Below are 21044 nucleotides of genomic sequence, written 5' to 3'. Positions count from 1 at the left end.
GGGCCTTAAATCTAAGCCCTTTAGAAAAGTATAAAGAGCCAGAAGTCAAGGAAGGTAAAATAACAACCAAAAAAGTGATTTCACACAATAAAAAAAGAACCATTGGCCCTTTCTTTTCTTTTTTTTTTTACAACAAATTTGACATGAAACATTTTCTTTTTAAGCACTTCATTTCCTACAGTTAACAAGCATGTCTAGGAACACTTAGGAATCTGCTATTTTCTGTTTCCCTTCTTGCGACTGCCTTTCCTCAGCTGTCACTGGGCAAGAGGTGGTGGTTTTTGAGGTGTGAAAAGAGCGCACAAATACACAGTGAGTACATGCAAAGTCTGTGCAAAAAGACCAGACACTGGGATTCAAATCTGAGATGTTGCTGCAAGGTACCATTTTAAATGTCAGAAATTTAGTTTGATGTGTTTGTGATTACTGAAAGGTTTAAATCAATGTTTCCCAAAGTCTGGCGCTTGCATAAAGGTAAAGGTCTCCAGAGGATCATTTATGTCATTCTTATCTGTCATCCCTGCTGCCCTGTAATATCCAGTCCTGGCAAAGACATAAATTGAAGAAAAACAGAAAGATTCCCAACAAGTTTGCAAGAATTAATTTTGTGAGTGATTCATGTATACAAAGAAGAAAGAAAACTAAAATCTGCTTTCATATTCCCTGTTGTGTTTTTTAAGCTCCAACAGACTCTAAACAACACGAAAGGAAGTCTACGGCTCAACCTTTGATCCATGAATTAACTCATCAGCCGTTTCCCTCCGGAGTCAAGCACACCCTCTTCTTCTAAACCACCCCACCCCCGACTCGCCTAAATACACACACAAACTCAAGCATAACATAAAGACATTTCTCTCCTTGTTCTTATCTCTGTCTTTCTCTCAAATGCTCTTGATCACATAGTTGTTTTCCATCCTGTTTTTTGTTCCCTCATATAAACACACACACACCCACACACCATCATACACCGTACATACAAGCACACACCCACACATAGCCATGCAAACAAGGCCAAAATAGTAGTTGGCTCATTGAGGCAGTGAGAGTGATGAGTGTTATTATGTTTGTCTGCTTTGCCCTCTGAGCTACTGCAGTGTCTTTCTGTGAAGGATGGCTGGCTTTCAGCCAACCGGCAGCACAGAGTGAGGCAGAGCTGGTGGAAGAGAGGCTGGGCTGGCTCACTCTTTTTAACCATCCTTTCTGTGTTTCCTTTGTTAAAAGAAAGATCTACAACTGGACAACTTACGAGTGAGAGTGTTCTCTCTCTCTGCTCTTTCTCCAAACTCTGATGGGCCTTTTAAAAGCTTTTACATAGATAAAATATAATAATGATGTATATATATATATATATATATATATATATATATATATATATATATATATATATATATATATATATATATATATATATATATAAAGCAAGAACACTTTCACAGATTGCAGCTGTGTGAAAGCAAGATGACAATTGAAACAAGACCTTATCCGTACCCTTAAGTTACTATATTCCAGTATAGGCAGTTGTGTTCACATGACTAGACTTAAAGGCATTGTGGAGGATTTTTACAAATTTTTTAAAAGGCCCGCCCTCTCCACTTGAAAAAAAAAAAAGTGTACATGCCCAACCTTGTACCCACTCCCGAGAGGGAAAGCCTAATAAATGCGTGTGAGAGCATGCACAAGCCAATTTCTCTGCAGTTATTTAAAATGGATTTCTCCCATTAGCATGCCAAACTTTACTTGTCGAGTAGAAATTTCTCAACCGAGGCATGAGTGGGAAGTCCCACCTGTCCTTTCAGTGTATATCATTGTGTGAAAGAATCTCTAAAAAACATGTTTCTCTCTTCTGAGGCCTTTTTTTCTTCTCATACAATTCGCAGACACTTTTTCCTCTTATGACCCTCGACCATTTTCAAAGAACCGCAGTGAGAAACGCGAGCTTCAGTGACTCTCTGAAACCGTAGCTCACCACACATACACTTGCAAGCACACATGTGCACAAAAAGAACTGGGGACAACCATGTAGGACGGCCTTATGTAAAAATATCACCAGAATGATTGACAATTAGGAAGACCACATATTTTGATGATCCACCTGAAAAAAGAAAATCCTACACTACAGTATACCTTTAACTTTTACTTCTAAAAGCTGTCGCTACTGTATGTTTGTGTTTTTTTTTGTTTGTTTATAGTTACTATAGTATAGTGAAAATGTAAGTTTATTGAATATTTTTTTGCATTTACCTTTTTTAGTTGTCTTGGCAATAACCTGTCTTCTTCATAACCTGCAGAATTTATTGGGGTTTCTGTATCTTCACCATCAGCTTCAACCTTTTAGTATGGCAGTACCTTAATTAGCACAGCTGAGGGATGTTCTGTAGAGGTAAAGAGCACTGCTAAGTGTACAAATTCTTCAAGCATTGTTTACGTGCTGTGGTCTGTTTGGATACCCCCATACAGTAAGTCCAGTTGTAAAAGTTTGTCAACATCACAAATAACTGTTAGTTATATAACAAGTGGGAATGACAGGTTGGTAGCCAAAAAGTGGTCAGTCACATAAAATCCAAGAGCCTTAGCACAACATTTGGTGGAAAAAAGTCACTGTCAATGGCTACAGACCTTCCAACCTCATATTGCTTTAGGATTAGCTCAAGAACATTGCATAAATGCTTGATATGAACTCCAACCAGGGCTTACATCATCAAGTGCAATGCACAGCATAAGACACATGCAAACAAGCCTGGGTTTAACAATATGGCAACTGTTAGACTCCACTGTATCAAGGGGTTGGGCTCAGCCTATTAATTCTGGTGAAAATAACTTAGGATACTACATCTTACTAAAAATCTATGATAACTTCATGCTCCAGGCTTCTTTCTTTTTGCACAGTGCGACAAATATTTATTAAAACAGTTTTGGTTGTCTCCTTCTTGTTCAAAAGGGACTGTGTACATGTGCAAGGAGAGGGGTCCATCAGGACTAAGGACATTTTGAGTTTAGTGGTGTGAACCAGTCTGATAAAAACTAGTTTGGGATGAGATGGTGGAGACTGCCAAGCTACTCTTCCAATTCAACATCAGAATCTGAATTTACAAATATAACTTTTGGATATCGGCCACAAAGAAGCTTTTTATCTTGGGAATTCTCAGAGCTGAAATTGTTATGCCTTAATTACCTGTCAGCTAAGATAATAAAAAAGCCTATCAAGGACAGGTCGTTTTGTGTATCAGTAAGTAACCTTACATCACAGACCATAATAACCATGTGGCGTTCCCCAAGGCTCCATCTTAGGGCCCCTATGATTAGATTAGCCCGGTTCGGTTGTGTCTAGCATGGTCCAGTTCAGTTTTGCATGCCATTTACACTTAACAATTATCTCGGTTACCGTGCTCAGACCAATCTCGTCATGGTTTCAAAAGGTATTACAAATGTGGCTTTTCTCTTCCACCTAGACCTTCAGGTCTTTTGGGTCTTGTCTACTTTTCAAATCCAGAAACAGAACCAATCATAGAGAAGCATGAATGTTTGCACTACTGAATAAAGGGCTGTTGCTTTAGACCTCTTTGTAGGATTTATTAAAAATATATTAAAGGCATAATTTCATCCTTAGCCCTTACTGCCTTGACAACCTTGTGTCTTTTTCTTCAAAGTCATCTTCCCTCTCCGTTCTGGTAGATTGCGGCTTCCATTTCTTTCGGATATGCATAGCCTGCACTGCCTGCCAGTCTGTCCGACCTCATTTATCTCATGGCCTCTGTCTCTCACCAACCCACCCCACCACCGCCTCTTTCTCTAATAGTCTGGTTTGTTCTCACAGCTCTTCCATTATTTCATGCTTCCTCCCCTCTATTTCTCTTTTTCCCTGACCCTTCTTCTTAATTTGCCTTTTGTCATTTCCCCTAGCTCTCTTCACTCCATGGCCTTTTCTTTCATTCGGTTCCATCCCATTTCTTTGTCTTCTTTCTGACAACTCCCAGTATTTCTTGTGCTTTTGGTCTGCCTTTACTTTGAAAGATTTCATTTCCGTCCCTTCATCTTAGCAAGCCCTGTTTCGCAGCCAAGCCCAATAAATAACACAGGTACATCTCTCCTTTGGGATCCTATTGAGATCTCTGCTTTTATCCACCTGAGACAGACAAACCAAAATAAAATCCTCAAAATCAAGCAAACAATTATGCTATCTATAATTAACAAAATTATTTTACTTTGCCATTTGAATGATATTTTGGATACTCTTGTGTGAAAAAGTGAAAAAGACAGAGGTAAAATTGATTAATCTTTTATAGCCGTAGCATCATCCTGAATTCAACATATAAAAATCTGCTCTTTTATTTAAAGGTCATAGCCTTCTTTTATAAAATAAACATCCACAGCTTATCTAGAGAGCATAAATATATATTAGATCAAATGTTAAGATATTTCGATGGTCCCCAAATACTTAAATATTTACTCCTGGCCACGATGCCAACGTGATCGGGATTCTGCACCAAAATAAATAGTAGGTTTACGTCATCTGGAACTCAGGTGTTAGCGAATTGTTGTACTGTTGCTCTGTTACAGACCTAAGAGATGTCTTCTTCTCAATGTTACATTTCTGTAAAACTCAAGAGGGCCAAATAAAGAAGCAAAACGAGGGTGAAGATCAGTCAAAGTTGGCGTTGACTTATGGAAGGAATCGGGCTCAGAGGCCATGTGGAGGTTACCACTTATCTCCCAGACAGGTATGTTTGATAAAGCTAAAGCCAGACATACAATGTACCATTTTTTGGGCTTTTTGGGCCGATTCTCCAGTCGTGCGAGAATTTTTCGATCGGGCTCAGTTTCAACCTCCTCGTTCATCCTGCATCGTGAAGTATACAGGGGGTAACAAGGGGCGATCAGCCTCTCGCGACCACCTCCCAATCAGGAATCATAAGGTCAAGAGAAAATCAAACATGTTTGAAATTCAGTCGGCCATCGTAAGGTGTTCGTAGGCAAATCGTGCAGTTGAAGCAGAGCTACGAGCCGATTTACCAGAACCTTGAGCACTGCACATGCGCAAACATGGGAGTTCTTCATCCTCTTCTTCCAGAATGACGAGTCCGACCAGCTCCATCTCTCAGCGTTGAGTCCAATGTGTGGTTTTTAGGACGTACAGTGTGAGCAGGTAGATCGCATCAGAGCGTCAGGCCGCACAGCGTGAACTTTTAAACACTGCGGTTTCATCGCACAGTTTGAGCTGTAGCTGCGTGCAACGATTGAAAATATTGCATAGTGTATGCCCGGCTTCACAAACAGTCAGTCAGTGCAGACCTGTTGCTACAGGATTCTTGGGTTTTTCTGCATGTGAGTTAGAGTTAAAGGATTCAAATGTGTTTATAAATGTCAACACTAGAGCAGCTGGTTTAATTTCAGTTAGGGAAAGCTAATCATCTTCTTCTTGTATATTATTGCGTGTACCAAGACCATCTTTAACAACTCTGACTGGTTGTCATGGTAGCAGATTGTGGGGGCACGGCCTTTTGGGACGACAGGGGTGTGGAAAGCTAATACAGCCCATCCAGAGGAGTGCTGAATAAGGATATTCTGAGAATAATCTCAGAAGAAGTTTCCTGTAGAAACGGCAAAAACATGCCCTGGGAGCCTCATTGTTAATATTTTTTATGTTCAAATGTAGAATATATAGGACCTTTAAACTAAACTAATTCATTAAAAAAAGGAAGGAAATTATCTTCCTCTTTTGCTATAGGTGCCAATAAAATGTTTTATTTTTTTATTTGCAACAAACGATTAGAATAAAGGTAGCCTAAAATAGGGGTTTATTTCATAGGTTCTTTTAGAAGTGACTGAACATATTATCAAATGTTTTTGCTTCCATAAATATACCAAAAAATAAAATTAATTGACTCATATATTTAGCGTCACTTTTGGTGCATTAAAAAAAAAACATAAAATCCGATGGTAAAGTTCTTTAATTCTTACTGACCGTCATCGCTGTTGTCGTCCACCAGGATAATCTCTTTGAGCAAGTGAGCTGGCGTGTGATTGACTGCTGAGTGGACAGAGCGTAGGATCACTGACAGGGCTTCGTTGACAAAAATGAAGATAAGGGAGATCTGGGGGAGGTCTCTGGGGTAGCTGACTTTTCTACATCTGGTAAAAGAAAAACAGAGAGGCCATATTGAAGAAAAACTACACATTATGCAAATGTTCACCCTTCAGTGCTGCTTTAAAACATAAAACCTCCTCTGTCTTGACAAGGGAAGGCAAAACGTGTGCAGCTTTCTCTGCAGGCTTAATCACATGGGTTCTTTTTGCTGTATTCACTGTGTGTTTCTGCTGCTGACAGGAGGCCTATTTTCACCTCTGCTCAAACAGCTCTAATGAAGAGCAAAGAGAAAGGCTGATGCTTTAGCTCTTAGCGCTGCACATGCATAATGTCTTCCTTTACTTTCCCATGTCAACCCACTTTAATCAATAATCGGATTTCCCTTAGGAGATTAAATGTAATTCGAAGTAAATAAAAAGTAAATCCATGGATTTAGTTTGAATCAAGCTTTTTGTTTTTAAATGAGGTTAAGACAAAAATAACATCCAATTAGAAGATATGGTTTTGTACTACTGAGCATTTGGGTTCTAATTCAAAGGAAGGAACCATCGAACATCCAACAGCCAGTGCAAATGGGGTTGAAGGAGAGGTATAACAGCAGAGTCCTTTAAGCGGAGAAAGGTGACACTGAGAACCACATTCTGGTTCATAGAGAAGTAAAACAACAGGATCTGGACTACATGAAGAATGTTTTCTTGTTTTCTTGGAGTCAGAACCTGCAGGACTTCACAGGCTTTCTTGTCTGTAAAGTCCTGCTTTTCTTTCCTCTACCAAACTTTACATTTAGGTTAAGTGTTCGAAAATATGTGAATAAAATTTACATTAAAACACTGACATAACTTTGAATACAGTTAAAAGTTATTTTAGCTATGATGAAATAGAACAGCAATCTTAAACTCCTTTAAATATCTATTTGTAAGTAAAAGCTGTACCTAAAAAAAACTCAACCAGGGCTTGATCTGCTTCTATTAGAAAATAAATTGGTGATTGCATCAGATTGGAAAAAACACGTCTAGTGTTATTGTTAAAGGGCAAAAATCAAGCGAGTTAAAAGAGAATATTTAAAGCTCTAGTTAGACCATGGAAGGCAGTAGCTGCATCTGGAAATCCAGGGATTCTGCCAGCCACATTCATTAAAAAAGGCTTTTTAAATGAAAGGACTGATAGGATCAAGCTATTTTCATTAAGACAGAACATCTAACTGTAACCAGACCTTATTAAAAATCATGAATTATTATAAAGAAACTGAAGATTACTGCAGTTGTGAAATCAACTTAATTGTTCTAATGTTAAAAATAGATTTTTCTTTACTAAGAAAGTGATAATTAACAATAAATTCAGAATACAGTGATATGATGAGTTAATCAATATTATTAATACTCTGTAATTCTATGCTGTATTTGCCTTTTGCTGCAGTGGCTTAATTAGCAGCACCTTTTCTTTAAATTCCACAGCCTTAGCACAACTCAGAGTCAACATGTATCCCATACATGTGCCCCTACTACACAGCCCAAATAATAATTACCTAGTAATAACATTTATTTAATATTAACTCTGTTCAATAATAATTGCCACTGCATGCACTCAGAGTACTAAAATGGCATACTCTAAATCATTAAGATCTATTTTTATATGAAAAAGTATTTATCTATTTATTACTGCTTCCTTCTGTCCAGGAAACAGTGACCTTACAAGGTTGACAGGATAAAAATAGCATTAAATGACTTCACAAAATGTGTTTATATTACAAATAATGAAGCACAAGAGATGGCCAAAGTATGAATAAAAATGAGAAAAAATCTAAGGACATATCCCCAGTATAATCGAATATTTAACCAATAAAAAATATTTGCATTTATATCTTTAACGATTTAGATCCTAAGATTGAGGATTTGTTTAACTGTACTTAGTGAACCAACTTTCGCTGGGTAATATTGTAGCTGATACATAAAGGGTGATGTCGGGGACATTTTGTGAATGAATACAAATACTTTAATTTTCTGGATATTTTAAGAAATAAGATGTACAGGAGAATCACAAGGATAGCACTAAACACTGACAATCCCACTATAAAATATTACCTATACTGTATTGATGAATGAAACTGTTGAGGTTTGTGATTAAATATATATATATATATATATAGATATATATATATATATATATATATCTTCAAATGGATATATATATGTATGTATATAAACGCATGACTTAGTTCTAAAGAAGAAAACATATCTGCTTCACTTCTTTCGCCAGCTACTATGTGAATTAAAAGAGAGGGATATACCTTGAAGAGCAGGGATAGATGGGAAGTTCAAAGAATGTAATCTAGAGTTGAATAACCCACTTAGATTTTCTGGGGGTTGTAGCATTGAAAAGTAATATAGAACTGCACAATCCTTGTTAAACAGGATTAAAGGATTTTCGGAGCAGATGAAGTGTCTGCTGAAGTTGAGATCCAATTAGTACACCACACTGTCATTAACATAAAAATTCAAATTAGTACACAATCCTCCAAGATGAAAATTAAGTATATATTAGGGGCATAATAATAGGCTTGGAACTCATCACCTTTGAACATATTAATGCCTCATTTCACACCGAGTTCTGTTGGAAAGATAATTTTTTAAACCACCCAACCAGCTGTTCTGTAATACAGACATTAATACATTTTGCAAGCGCATGTTCCAGATTGTCGAAAGTGTGTAAACATTCATTTAAAAGTCTGCAACAGTATTTTTTTACAGTCTAAAGCCTCGATAAAAGTCCACATCATTGATATGAGGGAGCTGAGTTTGAAACTGGGAAGTCAGGAAGGGTATACAGCAACAAAACTCTGCATTCAAGTTGTACTGACTTGTATCAGCAACTCCTGAATAAATGAGCTGCCTGAGATCTTTTGCCAAAAGGCTTGCTGTTTTACTATGAACTTTTTATAGGCCAAGCTTAACAAAATACAATGTCATGATAAATCTCACACTCCTCAACTGCTCAGTAACAAGAGACTGAAAGACTTTAGCAAGAAAAGACAATACTAATATAGGCCCTATAATTGTTCAGGTCTGCTAAATCGACCCCTTAATGGAGCAGCAGAACAGAGGCAGATTTCAAAATGGAAGGAATCTCATTTGTATCCAATGAAAGGTTAACAAGAAAAGTGAAAATTGGAGCGATAAGCTTAACTGAGTGTTTTGAAAGGTGACATCATGGGAAAAGTAGCATAGCTTTTCACAGCTCCAATTTCAACAAAGCTTCTATTCAGAGCAGGTCAAAGTAAACCATACCTAGAGACATGACAGGAAAGGAAAGCTTCCTCTCCATTGCTTTGAGCCCATCCCTTAGGGAGCCCTGAACTGCTACACTGAGTTATGCATAGGGAACAATCTAGAGTAATTTTGTCCAGGGTCCAAGAGTGACAGTCTGAGTTTCAAACCAACAATCTTTGCAGGCTCTCAAGGATGCAAACAACCTGCTTTCTAACCACTAGGTCATCATCGCAGGACCCCAGAAAGACTAGCTGTTTGCCATGGCAATAGCTAATGGGGATCGGCTGTTCCAACCATTGCATTTCCAAATTCTCCCGAGTGGTCAAGGAATTTAGACGAGTGAATAAAGTGAATGTAATTGGTCATTTATTAAGAGGGTTGGATTGTTTTTCTGGAAGATTCGCAAGCAACCTTGATTGTGACCGGTTTCTTCGAAGCATCTTGCTAACCATTTAGCAACTTAGCGCTAGTAGGTTCCCAATGGGAAATTACATTGGGACCAAGTAGCACTTAGAAATGATACTGTCAAGGAACGTTATGGACAGCGGAAACATGCAGGAGGAGGAGAGTTTTGTGACGGAGGTCGTTGATGAGTCTCCTCCATCATACATTTTATATTTAGAGGAGGAAAGCGGGGATGAAGATGTTTCGAATAGGACGCCAGGGCGGCAGAGGCTTGGTTTGGTGTAGAAGGCTTACAGCTGTACATGTTTGAGCCCTTGCTTCGCAACGCTTCCAGTTCTGTTAGCTCTACCCCTGCTGAAGACACAGACATCCATACCCGTGAACACTGGGACGGAACTCAATAGGAAAGTAAATTATTCTTATTTCAACCGTCGCGTATATTAGCTGCGACATATGAATCAAGATGCTATGACTGAAAAAAATGTATTGACAGATGACCGTTGATATATGATTGGCCAAATTTAGGTGTACAAGCTGACATATAACTAACTGGCCTGCATAAAATAATGGGGGGGGGGGGGGGGGGGGGGGAACTGATTTTAAGACAGGATTTTTTTCTTAAATAGAAATGTTCTAAATTTTGGGACAATATCGTCTGATAAAGAGTACATTTATATACATGTTTAAGCCAGATTGATTTGACATTTAAATATGATTTCCCTGTGACTTTAAAAAAATCACCAAATTACCTCCTCTGGAATTGCTGTTTTTTCTCATATTTAGATTCTTGTTACAAACATATGTATAAACAGTATGACAGCATACTGGAAACACATCATTAGAGCCAAAATGCATTGATCCACCTGAATCCTGACGCAATCACCAACTGCACATTAGTGTGCCTTCTTTTGATTCATCAAAAAATTATTGCCAGACATTCTGCTGTTTATCGGCACTCTGAATGTCCTGGTGGTGGCTCTCAAGGGATAATTACACTCCTTCAGTAGAGTAATGGTCTCCTCCCAGTGGGACATATCCAACTAACCACCAAAAGGAGGAATCCAGCATGTACCCTGATTAGATGACAGGGGTTCTACTTCTACTTCAACCTCCAATCAGTGTGACAAAATTCCTTAAGCTACCTCAAACATGCCTAGCCAGGCAGTGATTAAAGCCTTTTTTAGCCTCTTTGATAAAGTATCTTGGAAAGATAGATTATAAAAGGTGGTGAATATTGAAATGCAGAATGGCCAGTAAACTGTGAGATCTGCCTTCCAGCTCAGACGTTCTTCAACAAAACAAAGTGCAGCAAAGACCCAATCATAGCAAACAATATGTGTATCTCATCCCCCATCCTATCATCCATGTGAACACAGATAAACCTGAACTAATCTGAAAACAGCAACAGCTGGATCAACCCAGATCGAACACAAGTTAAACATTTGGGGTGATGTGAAGAAGATGGAGAAGGACGCCTGCACATCCTAATACACAATACGGAAAATACTGCAAAGTCAAGTTGAGTCTTCTTAAAATGACTACCATCCTATAAAAGTCAAAAGTTTGAACAGCATTGCTGCAGTAATTGTATATTTTCAGGAAAAAACAACAAAAAAATAGAAAGAAGTGGCTTTTGATGCTATAGCAATCACAGCAGCAAGAGATCTGAATAGGAGGCGAAGGGCGTGGTGCAATCAATGCAAGCAGTAACAGCAGTGTGTAGGAGAGCGAAAAGAGCAGCATGAATAGTCTCCAATGTGAGTGACAACTCGCCACTTCACAAGTACAGATTCACTGACTGTGACGGTAAACGTCCTTTATCGTTTCTTTAGCAGTACAGACTAATGTGAGAAGCTTGAACTAGGTGGGTAATTATCAGCAGGCTCTGAGTTTAAAATCCACTTTCTACCATTAACCGGTTTAAACTAATTAATGAAAGAGATCCTGGTTTAATTTTCTTTTTAACTGTTTCTCGCTGGCTTCTTTTCCGTCACGTTTCACCACCACCTCCTGCTCTGCAGAGTAAAAGGAGCCTCAATCAAACACAGTGCGGCTCATCAGGCTCCAGCTGACATCCTGCTGCTGCTGTTCCTTCCAGGCCTGCAGATATCACACCCCGACACGTTTCGCACGCCGCTCTTTTCTCAGTGCCACATAAGACCCCCTGCGGGGACAAATAAGAATGCTGGATTCTTTGCTACACCATGCCCAAAGAAAATAAGCCCACACATATATGCAGCTGGTAGCAGGAAAGTCCTCATTATCATTACTGGCTTTTAATTTACTCACCTAGACAGAAAAGTAGGTCAGAGAAATACTTTCAAAAGAGACCATAAAAGATCTGCAATGCATAACGCTGTAAAAAGATATTGGAAAAAAAGGAATATGTTGAGCAAAATGAACTCAAATGTCTAATTCTATCCAAGAATTATCTCTAGATATGAATAGGACTAATGCAGAAAATATCCTCCGGATTTCTAAGGAGTTTTACATCCTTATGTATGTAGAACGTTATGCTGACAGTAAAACATGTAATAGCCAGTGGCCACTTGGCTGTTTTATGGTTAGCTGTATTTGTTGGAGCCTTCATCTTTTTCTCTTTACCAAAAACACGTAATTTAGAGAGTTTGTACCTAGGTTTTGTGACCCTAATATTTTTTAAAAGACCCACCCTCTCCAATAAAAACAAAAAAAAAACAAATGCACATACACAACTTTGTACCTCTGTACTGTTTTTTTTCTGTTGAAATAATTAAATTAATTTTATACTAAAGAGAGATAAGCTAATAAAAAAGCTTCCAAATACTGATTCCATTTGTTAAGTTGAAATAAAACTGTCTCAGTAGTGTCAGTATAGAAAACAAAACAGCAAGTTTTAAACTTATAGTTTAACCCTGATTAACTTGCTAATAAAGAGATAATTCAAACAGAACCTGTCTGCCACCATGATAGATGGTTAAAATCCCAAATAGCAACAATATAAACCCTGATCTAAATTCATCAATTATCCGATATAAACAACAATTAATTGGCATTGATCAATCTGGATAGAGTTAGAACTCAAAATTTAAGGCTGTGGGACGCAATGAACCACAGTTAGAACCATTAATTTTAACTGGTGAAAACGTGAAGCAGTAATAAATGTTCCTATAGGTGTGGCCGATCTACCAGTTAGATCTACTGCAAGATCTCATCCGAGGGGTAAATGAAGGAGCCTAACAAAAACTAAAACACTACAGGCCACACATGCCTCAGTTAGGGTCAGTGTTTGGTCAATAGTCGAGAAAAACAAAACAATGCTGGCAAAATAAACTCAAATGATATGAATAGGACTCATGCAGAAAATATTCTTTGGATTTCTAAGGAGTTTTATAACCTGATGTATGTAGAACCTCATGCTGACAGTGAAACGTGATGGTCAGTGACCACTTGGCTTCAGGGCATTTATGGTTAGCTGTGTTTAATTGAGCCATGATTTTTTTTCTCTTTACCAAAAACTCATAAATTAGAGAGTTTGTCCTCAAGTTTGTGACCTTAAAGGTATGGTGGAGGATTTTTTTCCTCCAGTTTACAAAAAAAAAAGAACCCTGTACCTGCTCCCGAGAGGGAACGACTATTAAACATGTGTTAGAGCATGCACAAGCCCATTCCTCCTCATACACTCGCTATTTAAAAGTTGCTATTTGCATCGCTCATACAAGCTTACTTTCCATTTGAAGATTTACCATTTTTCCACTATGTCAGACTCTGATAAGTGAAAATGTGACGAGCAGCACCTAAGATGTTCTTACGGAAACATATCACCAGAATAATTGACAATTAGAAGGACCACTTATTTGGATGATCCACCCAGAAAAAGAACATCATCAGCTTTACCTTTAAGTTTAAGCATGACCAGTAAGTCAGCTCTAAATGATTAAAACTATGTGTTATGACATCTTCATTCTATCTGTGTTATATTTTTCTAAAGTAATTCTCTATTTACTCTGGTTTTTACTTTCTTTATTTTACACAGAACTGTTGCTCATATAAAAGAGCTGTTGACTGTTCTTTACTCGATTCTTCAGCTGAAGCATGCTGACATTTTACATAAATGCTGGATAAATTATAGAGAAATTGAACAGTGTCAATATAGCTGCCGGGATAATGAGGCTAAATCCACTGAGTGGCCAAAAACTACACATGAATAGACTAGTGGAGGGGGAGAGTTGGAGATAAAATTTGGAGCTGAGATGGTGAAGAATTGTGGAATCGACTGAAAAAAATGGTTTAATAAGATGATTGAATGAATTTGCTAAATCAGAGAGAAAACTGGAGTCCACAATTAGAAGGAATAAAAAAGGCAGCTGGAGAAATAATAACTGGGATAAGGAGCAGAAATTAGGAAAGCTCAATAACAGTACAAAGACTTGGACATACAGGAGTATGTCTACTAATGAACTGTGAGCATTGTGGGCGGGACAAAACAACTAAACATGCTTTATGGAATAGCAGAAATATAAGCTTTGAAGAAGACTAATTAGGGCAGAATTTGACAAATGAACATATAAAGCAAATATACAAATCTTTACCGGTAATCAATATCTAAAAACATTTTTTTAAACAATCAGATTCCATTAAATTCTGAAATATTTGTGATGCCGTCCAATACAGGAAATGCTATATGTACAATCTATTTGCTCCATAAGCAAAGTAAGTTTAAACGGAAGCTGAGAGCGGTGGTACTCAACTTTTGTTTCCTCCTTTGCCTTCTCGAGATATCACTGTGTCATTATCGCAGTTAAACCCCTAATTGTTTTCTCGAGAAAACAAGATAATTATATTGTTATCACAAACAAGCAGTTATTAATTTCTTGACATACAGTAACAAGATGATTAACCTGTATGAGTAATGAATGAGGCTGGCCAACAGCCCTGGATTCCCAGTCCCTCCGTGCCTGCTGTACCCGTAGTTGTACAGTCGCGGTACCTTGTGTGTGTAAAAAGTCAGTTTTTGAGTTTCCTTTTTCTTTTCAGTCATTGTAAGGTCGTGGTGGATGATTGGATTGCATGGATTACAACAGAAAGAAATCTGACAGTTTTAATTAAAATCTTTAATCTGGAGTCATTTCTGGGCATTTTATACCTTTTACGGGTGTAACACCGGGGCTGCTCAAAAAACACCTGGCGACAGAACACCAGCGCTTGGGCGCCGGAGGCATAGGTCTAAATACTTATGAATCAGAAGTGGAAGCAAATCATCAAACCAACAACATCTTCTCATTACCTAAAGGTTAAACACAGGATCAGTTACAGAAATACACATAGGCTGCCATGACTTATACTTATAAATCCTCTCCCGCTGTTGTCGTATTGAAGGATAAAGGATGTAATCAGTTTTAACCCACACCAATCATCTCGTTATGAAGAGAAAATGTTTTTCTTTATCTTTAGATAATGAGAAAATTAACTCGTTTTCTCGAGAAAGTATTGATGGACACGACCGCTCACGCCTTTCATAAGTTTATGCTTTAGATACAACAGATATTTTATTAAAGACTGGAGGATAATACATACAGCTGGTAAAATTATACTAAACACAGTTCCTTGATTTTAGAAAGTTTTTCAAAACAATTTTATTAACAAAAAAGTTTTATTTTTGAACAACTCAATTCACCCATCATAGATCCAGCTCCTCTAGATCTTATTTTCTAGGCATCCAACAAATGCTTCTAATTCTTATGGTGCTTATTTATTAAGGTGGATATAAATAATATTAGCTTGTCTGATAAAACATCAAATAAAGATAATAAAAGGAGTTGTATTTAAAGCTACAGTGTGTAATTTTCAGCGACATCTAACGTCCAGACTGCAGACCGCAGCAACATGAAGATCTCCCCCCCACCACTTCTCCCCCCAACAGTACGGCGAGCGTTACGGGACAAAATGTCTTCCACGACGTCCGCATCAAGTGATGAGGTTTGTTTACATAGATAATTTTACAGACAGTATTTCATTAGTCTGTGTGTTCAGTACCGTCTCAGTTCATCTCTCTCAACTTGCCGTAGTTACTTTCGTGCGTAATGGGCGATCTCGCAATCGCTAGTTTATTGGCTCTGTGCTGCCGTAGCGCAAAGATGTCTGCCTCCATGGCTGCGAGACCCGCTCCTATGTAATTATAAATAACGAATTCTGAGGCAACGCAAATATTAAGGTTAAGAGGATGAGCTTGTAGATGATGATAAATAACATAGTTATGTATAATATCTTACATTTCTGACTGTATATCCCTGTAATTATTACACACTGTAGCTTTAAGGTAAAATAAGTATATTATTATCTCCAACAAACCAAAACCAAAGATCTGTCAAAGAAGCTCTGGGAGAAGATGCAGATCAGCCCAATGGTGGAAATTGGCTCCAGAACTCTTAGCAGCAATGGATGTGACATTGAATGTTTTAATTCAGAAATATGAAATGAACATTAATCACCCTTTGTGTGGAGCTTCATGTAAGAAAAGGCCTCAAAGCTTCAAGATGATAACATAAAATGTGACAGATCCGCTCACAGGAACAAAAGAGCTGCTATCTAATAATGGGAACCACAGTCAAAAGAACACCATTGGTCCAACAATAGATTCATATCAGCCCCCTACTATTGGAGAAACATGTACAGGCCTGTCTTCAGTGATCCACTGCTAAGAGTTGTCAGGATTTCGATTGCTCATGTGAGGACAACTTAATTCAAATGCCAAGTATGAGCCAAAAATCACCATCCCTGCAGTCAAGTGCACAGAGGAAACATTTTCAGGCTGTTTTTCTGCACAGGAAATTTGTCTGAGGAAAATTTATGCAAATTGAAGAACATTTCACTCACAGATAACATTTGGTTCCTCTCAACAAGTGAAATAATCTTCTGATAGAGCTCTGTTTTTAAGAGTAGAGTTTTCTCATTTTAGATTTAGAGTCAAATAAATTAAAAGTCACATATTTTAGCATCAAGCAAGAGTCTGGCTCTTTAAGCACCTAATCAGCGGAGCATAAATGGCCAGAGATGTCAAAACATGATGGAGAAAATCAAAATTCACTTTTGCGCAAGCGCCACCTTCTTTATTGATTGCTTTAAAAATCTGCTCCCACTATTGCTCAAATATATCAAACCCTTAAGTTAACCAAAAGCTGCTCATTTGGAGGTAAAGGCTTTTAACTCTTCAAAAATGACCTAAATATTTCAACTGTTTTAAATCCACGTAACATAAAATCCTGGACAAAAAACAGACTTTAAATGAGCAGCAACTTGCTGACAAATAAGACATGTCTCACTAATTGAGGAGAGCTTGGTTATTATTGATAAACCTGAAAATCTATTGATAAATCTTTGAATGACCTTTATAAATTAAAGAAGGCAGATGCTTTAGACTTTTTCAGCAAACTGTAACAAAGTTTGGCTGCTTTAAAACAAAATATAAAAAAGGAAAAGTAATAACTCTTTGCAAAAAAAGAATATAGTGTTGCTTTCATTGTTGCTCCAAAAATGAGACGCAACCAAAGTGCTCCATTTGAATTATTAAAAGCCTTTTCCAAAGTTTTAATTGGATTTTCTTCACAAAGCAGAAAGTGTTCCAAATCAATCTACTCTCCGAGGGTCGTTCTTCCATTCAGAGCAGCAGTGACTATATATATGGAAATAGATGTGGATTCTGAATTATTAAAACTTGTTTTTACATAAATGTTGAAGGCACAAAAGAAACGTCAAATGTTTTCTCTAAGAAAGATGTGAAAAGGTTTTCTGTGTGATTTAAAGTGACAAACGTTGGTTTAGCCTCTTTGTCTTTTTTTCTTTTGTTGTTGTTTTTTTTTTTTTTTTTTATGTTAATGACACGAACTCACTTGTTCGGCCGGTGATCCGGGATGGTCCGGTCCAGAGAGATCCTGTCGCTGAGGTAGGCATTGTAGCCGTACTTCTCCTTTAGGTATTTGGCATCGTTCTCCTCCAGTGGTGAAAGCGTAGCAGCGACGCCGCCTTTACCCCGACCCCCAAAGCCTTCAATCAGGCCCAGGGATTTGGACAGACCTGTTTGAAATAGACAAAGCAAAATTTCATGTCAGGAGCCTTTAGGTTGCTTGGGTTATTCTCCTCTGTTTAGGACCTACACACACACTAGGCCCCATCTAAACATATTAAATCTATAAACAGCTGGGTCTTTAAGACGCACTAGTAATGGAATACAAGAAATCTTTTGCCACATTCTTTTTAAGTTTAATGAAGGTTTTGCTTTAATTGCCCAAAAAAAAATTCCCAATGAACGGGAGCAAGATTTTAAAGTAAAAAATTAATAATAATTTGAGATTATTTGGGTTTTTATAAGTATTTATCGGTGAAGAGACACCAAAAGACTAATTTTCCAGGCAAACTGTCTACTTTCTGATAAAGAGGAACCTTTATTCTCTGCAGTCGACCCTGACCTCAAACCGTTTTACTCTTCAGGGATTAATTAGGTATTGTTGAGGATTCCTTAAGAAAAAAGCTATTTAAATCCATCCTGTTTATTGAAACTGATTTGAAATGTTTATCTTTATATTAGTATATACATGCTGGCAGTTTCTCACATTAATAATGTAGGAAATTATGATAACAAATGGTATATTCCTGTGGGTTTTTAGGAATAAAATATAAGTGCTCTCATTATTTCTCATCAGTATCTAAAGGGGGAATATTCTCAGGGAGCCTTAGTGCATATTGTACAGAAAGCATTAGCATTTTGTAATTATTAATATTCAGAATCACACTACTAACCTTTTACATCATTTAAATATATCATTTAGCAAAGGTGAGCGTGGAAAGGAACTGAGACGGAATAATCAGAGTATCATGAAATGATTACACAACAGTGATCTTTCTGGATGCATAGATTCCTATCAGAACCACCGGTGTGTTGAGGTAAAACCAGAACAGGCTCACAGCAAATTAAAAGATTAAAAAATCCAAAATAACAGCAGAGGAAAGCAACCTCGCAAATGACTCATAAGAAAGGAGATCCAACTTGTCTGTGGTTCCTATCAGGCTCTTTTCTTGCCTTGGGTTCTTTGGCTCAACTCAGGACTCGATAAAGCTGCCCTCTGACGGCATCCGGCTTAGATCAACAGGGAAACTTTAGAAAGCATGCCAAGTATATATATATATATATATACAGGGCCGTCACTAGGTTTGAGAGACATGGGTGGCTTAGCCCCTAGGTAAGAAATTTTTTCAGTGCACTTTCTAAGGCGCTGTCTATAAATTCATTATTTTAAGAGCAACATACCTGGGAAACACTTCCCTCACTAATGCTACTTCACCAACTAAACTACACCAGTTAAAATGTGCTAAATTACAAAGAGTAAATGGTAGGTGCCATGCATTACTGCATAAATGGAAGAAGGCAAGTGGTTTGCCACTCATCATAATGGAAACCTTCTACAGAAGACAGTTGTCTAACCAACAGACTCCCAACATCTTCATAAACCCTTAACCTGGCCATTCATCTTTCCCCATCTCCCCTGCACCCACAACCTGTCAGGAACCCCTGTCTGCTTTGCAATAACCCTGTTTCTGTGTGTGTGCTTGGTGTGTGTGTGTGACCTGGACTTTGGCATGTCTTTCTCTACACCTGGCACAGAGAGAAACACATATATGTGAGGAACTTAACAATAAATGCAGCATTATCTTTGATAGATTTCTGCTTAATCTAAAGTTTAACCACAAAATACAAGTTGCATAAATGGACAGTAGGCAATAGGCAATAGCATCATTGCAAAGAAGGATATCCTTGAGACTTTTTCACATCAGTCTGACAAAGTTTTAATGCAAATAAAGGAAGTATTTTTAAGTACAATGTATTAATGAAAACACAAAATCAACAGTATATGAAACGTACAACTTAGAACTATAGTCAACCCAAGGAAGCACTACCATATCACACAGTGTCGCCCTATCAGACTGGTGGCACATAGATATGGGAGAATTATCCTGCCATAATGCAAGAGCACATAACTTCAATTAGAGAAAAGAATTTCATCTTCTTGCACTCAAAACTTATAATGCTCACACTCAAAACATGCGCTCTCTCTCAAATATTTTCTCTTCTCTCAAAAATCTTTGTTTCTTCTCTCAGATTTAAACAGATATTTTCTATATTATCACAGATATTTTTTCCTCTCGCTTGCCTCCATCTCCGCTCTGCACGGGTCTCAGTTACGCTCTGCTTGCGGATTTGTTTTGCTCTCTCAGACTGCAGTTGGATCGTTGCCTAGCAACCTTTCCAGCCAATAGAACGACAGCCTCGGAAAAGGTGCGCTTGTTTAACCCTACGGAGTGTGCCTGTGCTACTACGCCACTTATAAAGCGTCAGCTGAAACTGCTATTTACAGTAGTTTTGTGGCTGATTGTTGTTTAGAAATAGAAAACCTGGTTTCATTTCTTAGTTTTGCCCTGGATTTTGTAGCGTTTGTGGACGCTACGTCGCTACTTGATCAAAACAATAACGTCGCTACAGGAAAGTTACTTGATAAATAAAGCAGCGACGCTACGGTCAAGCTACTTGAAAATGTAGTTAAACTAATAGCTTCGCTACATGTAGCGGCGCTACTGCCCATCACTGCTCCTGTGACAAAACTATTATAATGATGCTAGTAGGCTACAACAACATCGTGTTTTCCCACACCACTGACTTTGTTCACCATGGTAACGTAATTCCTACTGAATCAGACAAGCTATTAGGCCTATATTGTCTCTTTCCTCACTCCAGGTAAAGTGAAGAAAATGTAAACCGCTGACATCAAATGGCAAACTCACCGTATGTATCTGCACGCAACCATAACTTTCCTAATCAAGCTCGATGACTGTGTGGAGATTCAAAGGGCGCGCTGTTGCTGCACTGCACAGCTGCTATGGTCCAGTTGATGGCCGTGTACCACGTGACGTGACGCTGGACGCGGAGCCAATGAAGGAAATTAATATCCTAACGATATTAATAATTGTATAAATAATTGTGTTTGTAAATAAACTAACAGGAACTTATCTTCAGATTAACTTGCCTTCTTGGTGGCTCGTTTTCAGTGCTTTACTGCAATTGTTTGGGGTTATATGGAAAAAAAATCAATAAATAAAAAAATAACAATAAAAATCGCAAAATAATTATGGGGTGGCTAATACCAACGAAGGGATGACTTCAGCCACCCTAAAATAGGTCTAGCCACGTCCCTGCATATATATATATATATATATATATATATATATATATATATATATATATATATATATATATATAT

At 37.8% G+C, this 21044-nt stretch overlaps 1 protein-coding gene across 1 annotated transcript in view; it reads right to left on the bottom strand.

The window, feature by feature from the left end:
- Nucleotides 1–21044, bottom strand: part of galnt17 (polypeptide N-acetylgalactosaminyltransferase 17) — a 41430-nt gene that overhangs the window by 16751 nt on the left and 3635 nt on the right. Inside the window, exons 2-3 of the mRNA XM_038285967.1 lie at nucleotides 17625–17808; nucleotides 5963–6129 (exon numbers count right to left, since the gene is read on the bottom strand). Of these exons, the coding sequence (XP_038141895.1) occupies nucleotides 5963–6129; nucleotides 17625–17808 (351 nt within the window). The remainder of the gene's footprint in view (nucleotides 1–5962; nucleotides 6130–17624; nucleotides 17809–21044) is intronic.

This window comes from Cyprinodon tularosa, unplaced genomic scaffold, assembly GCF_016077235.1.
Source record: "Cyprinodon tularosa strain WSP-4 unplaced genomic scaffold, ASM1607723v1 ctg218, whole genome shotgun sequence".
Taxonomy (NCBI): domain Eukaryota; kingdom Metazoa; phylum Chordata; class Actinopteri; order Cyprinodontiformes; family Cyprinodontidae; genus Cyprinodon; species Cyprinodon tularosa.
This window is presented reverse-complemented; position numbering and strand designations above follow the sequence as displayed.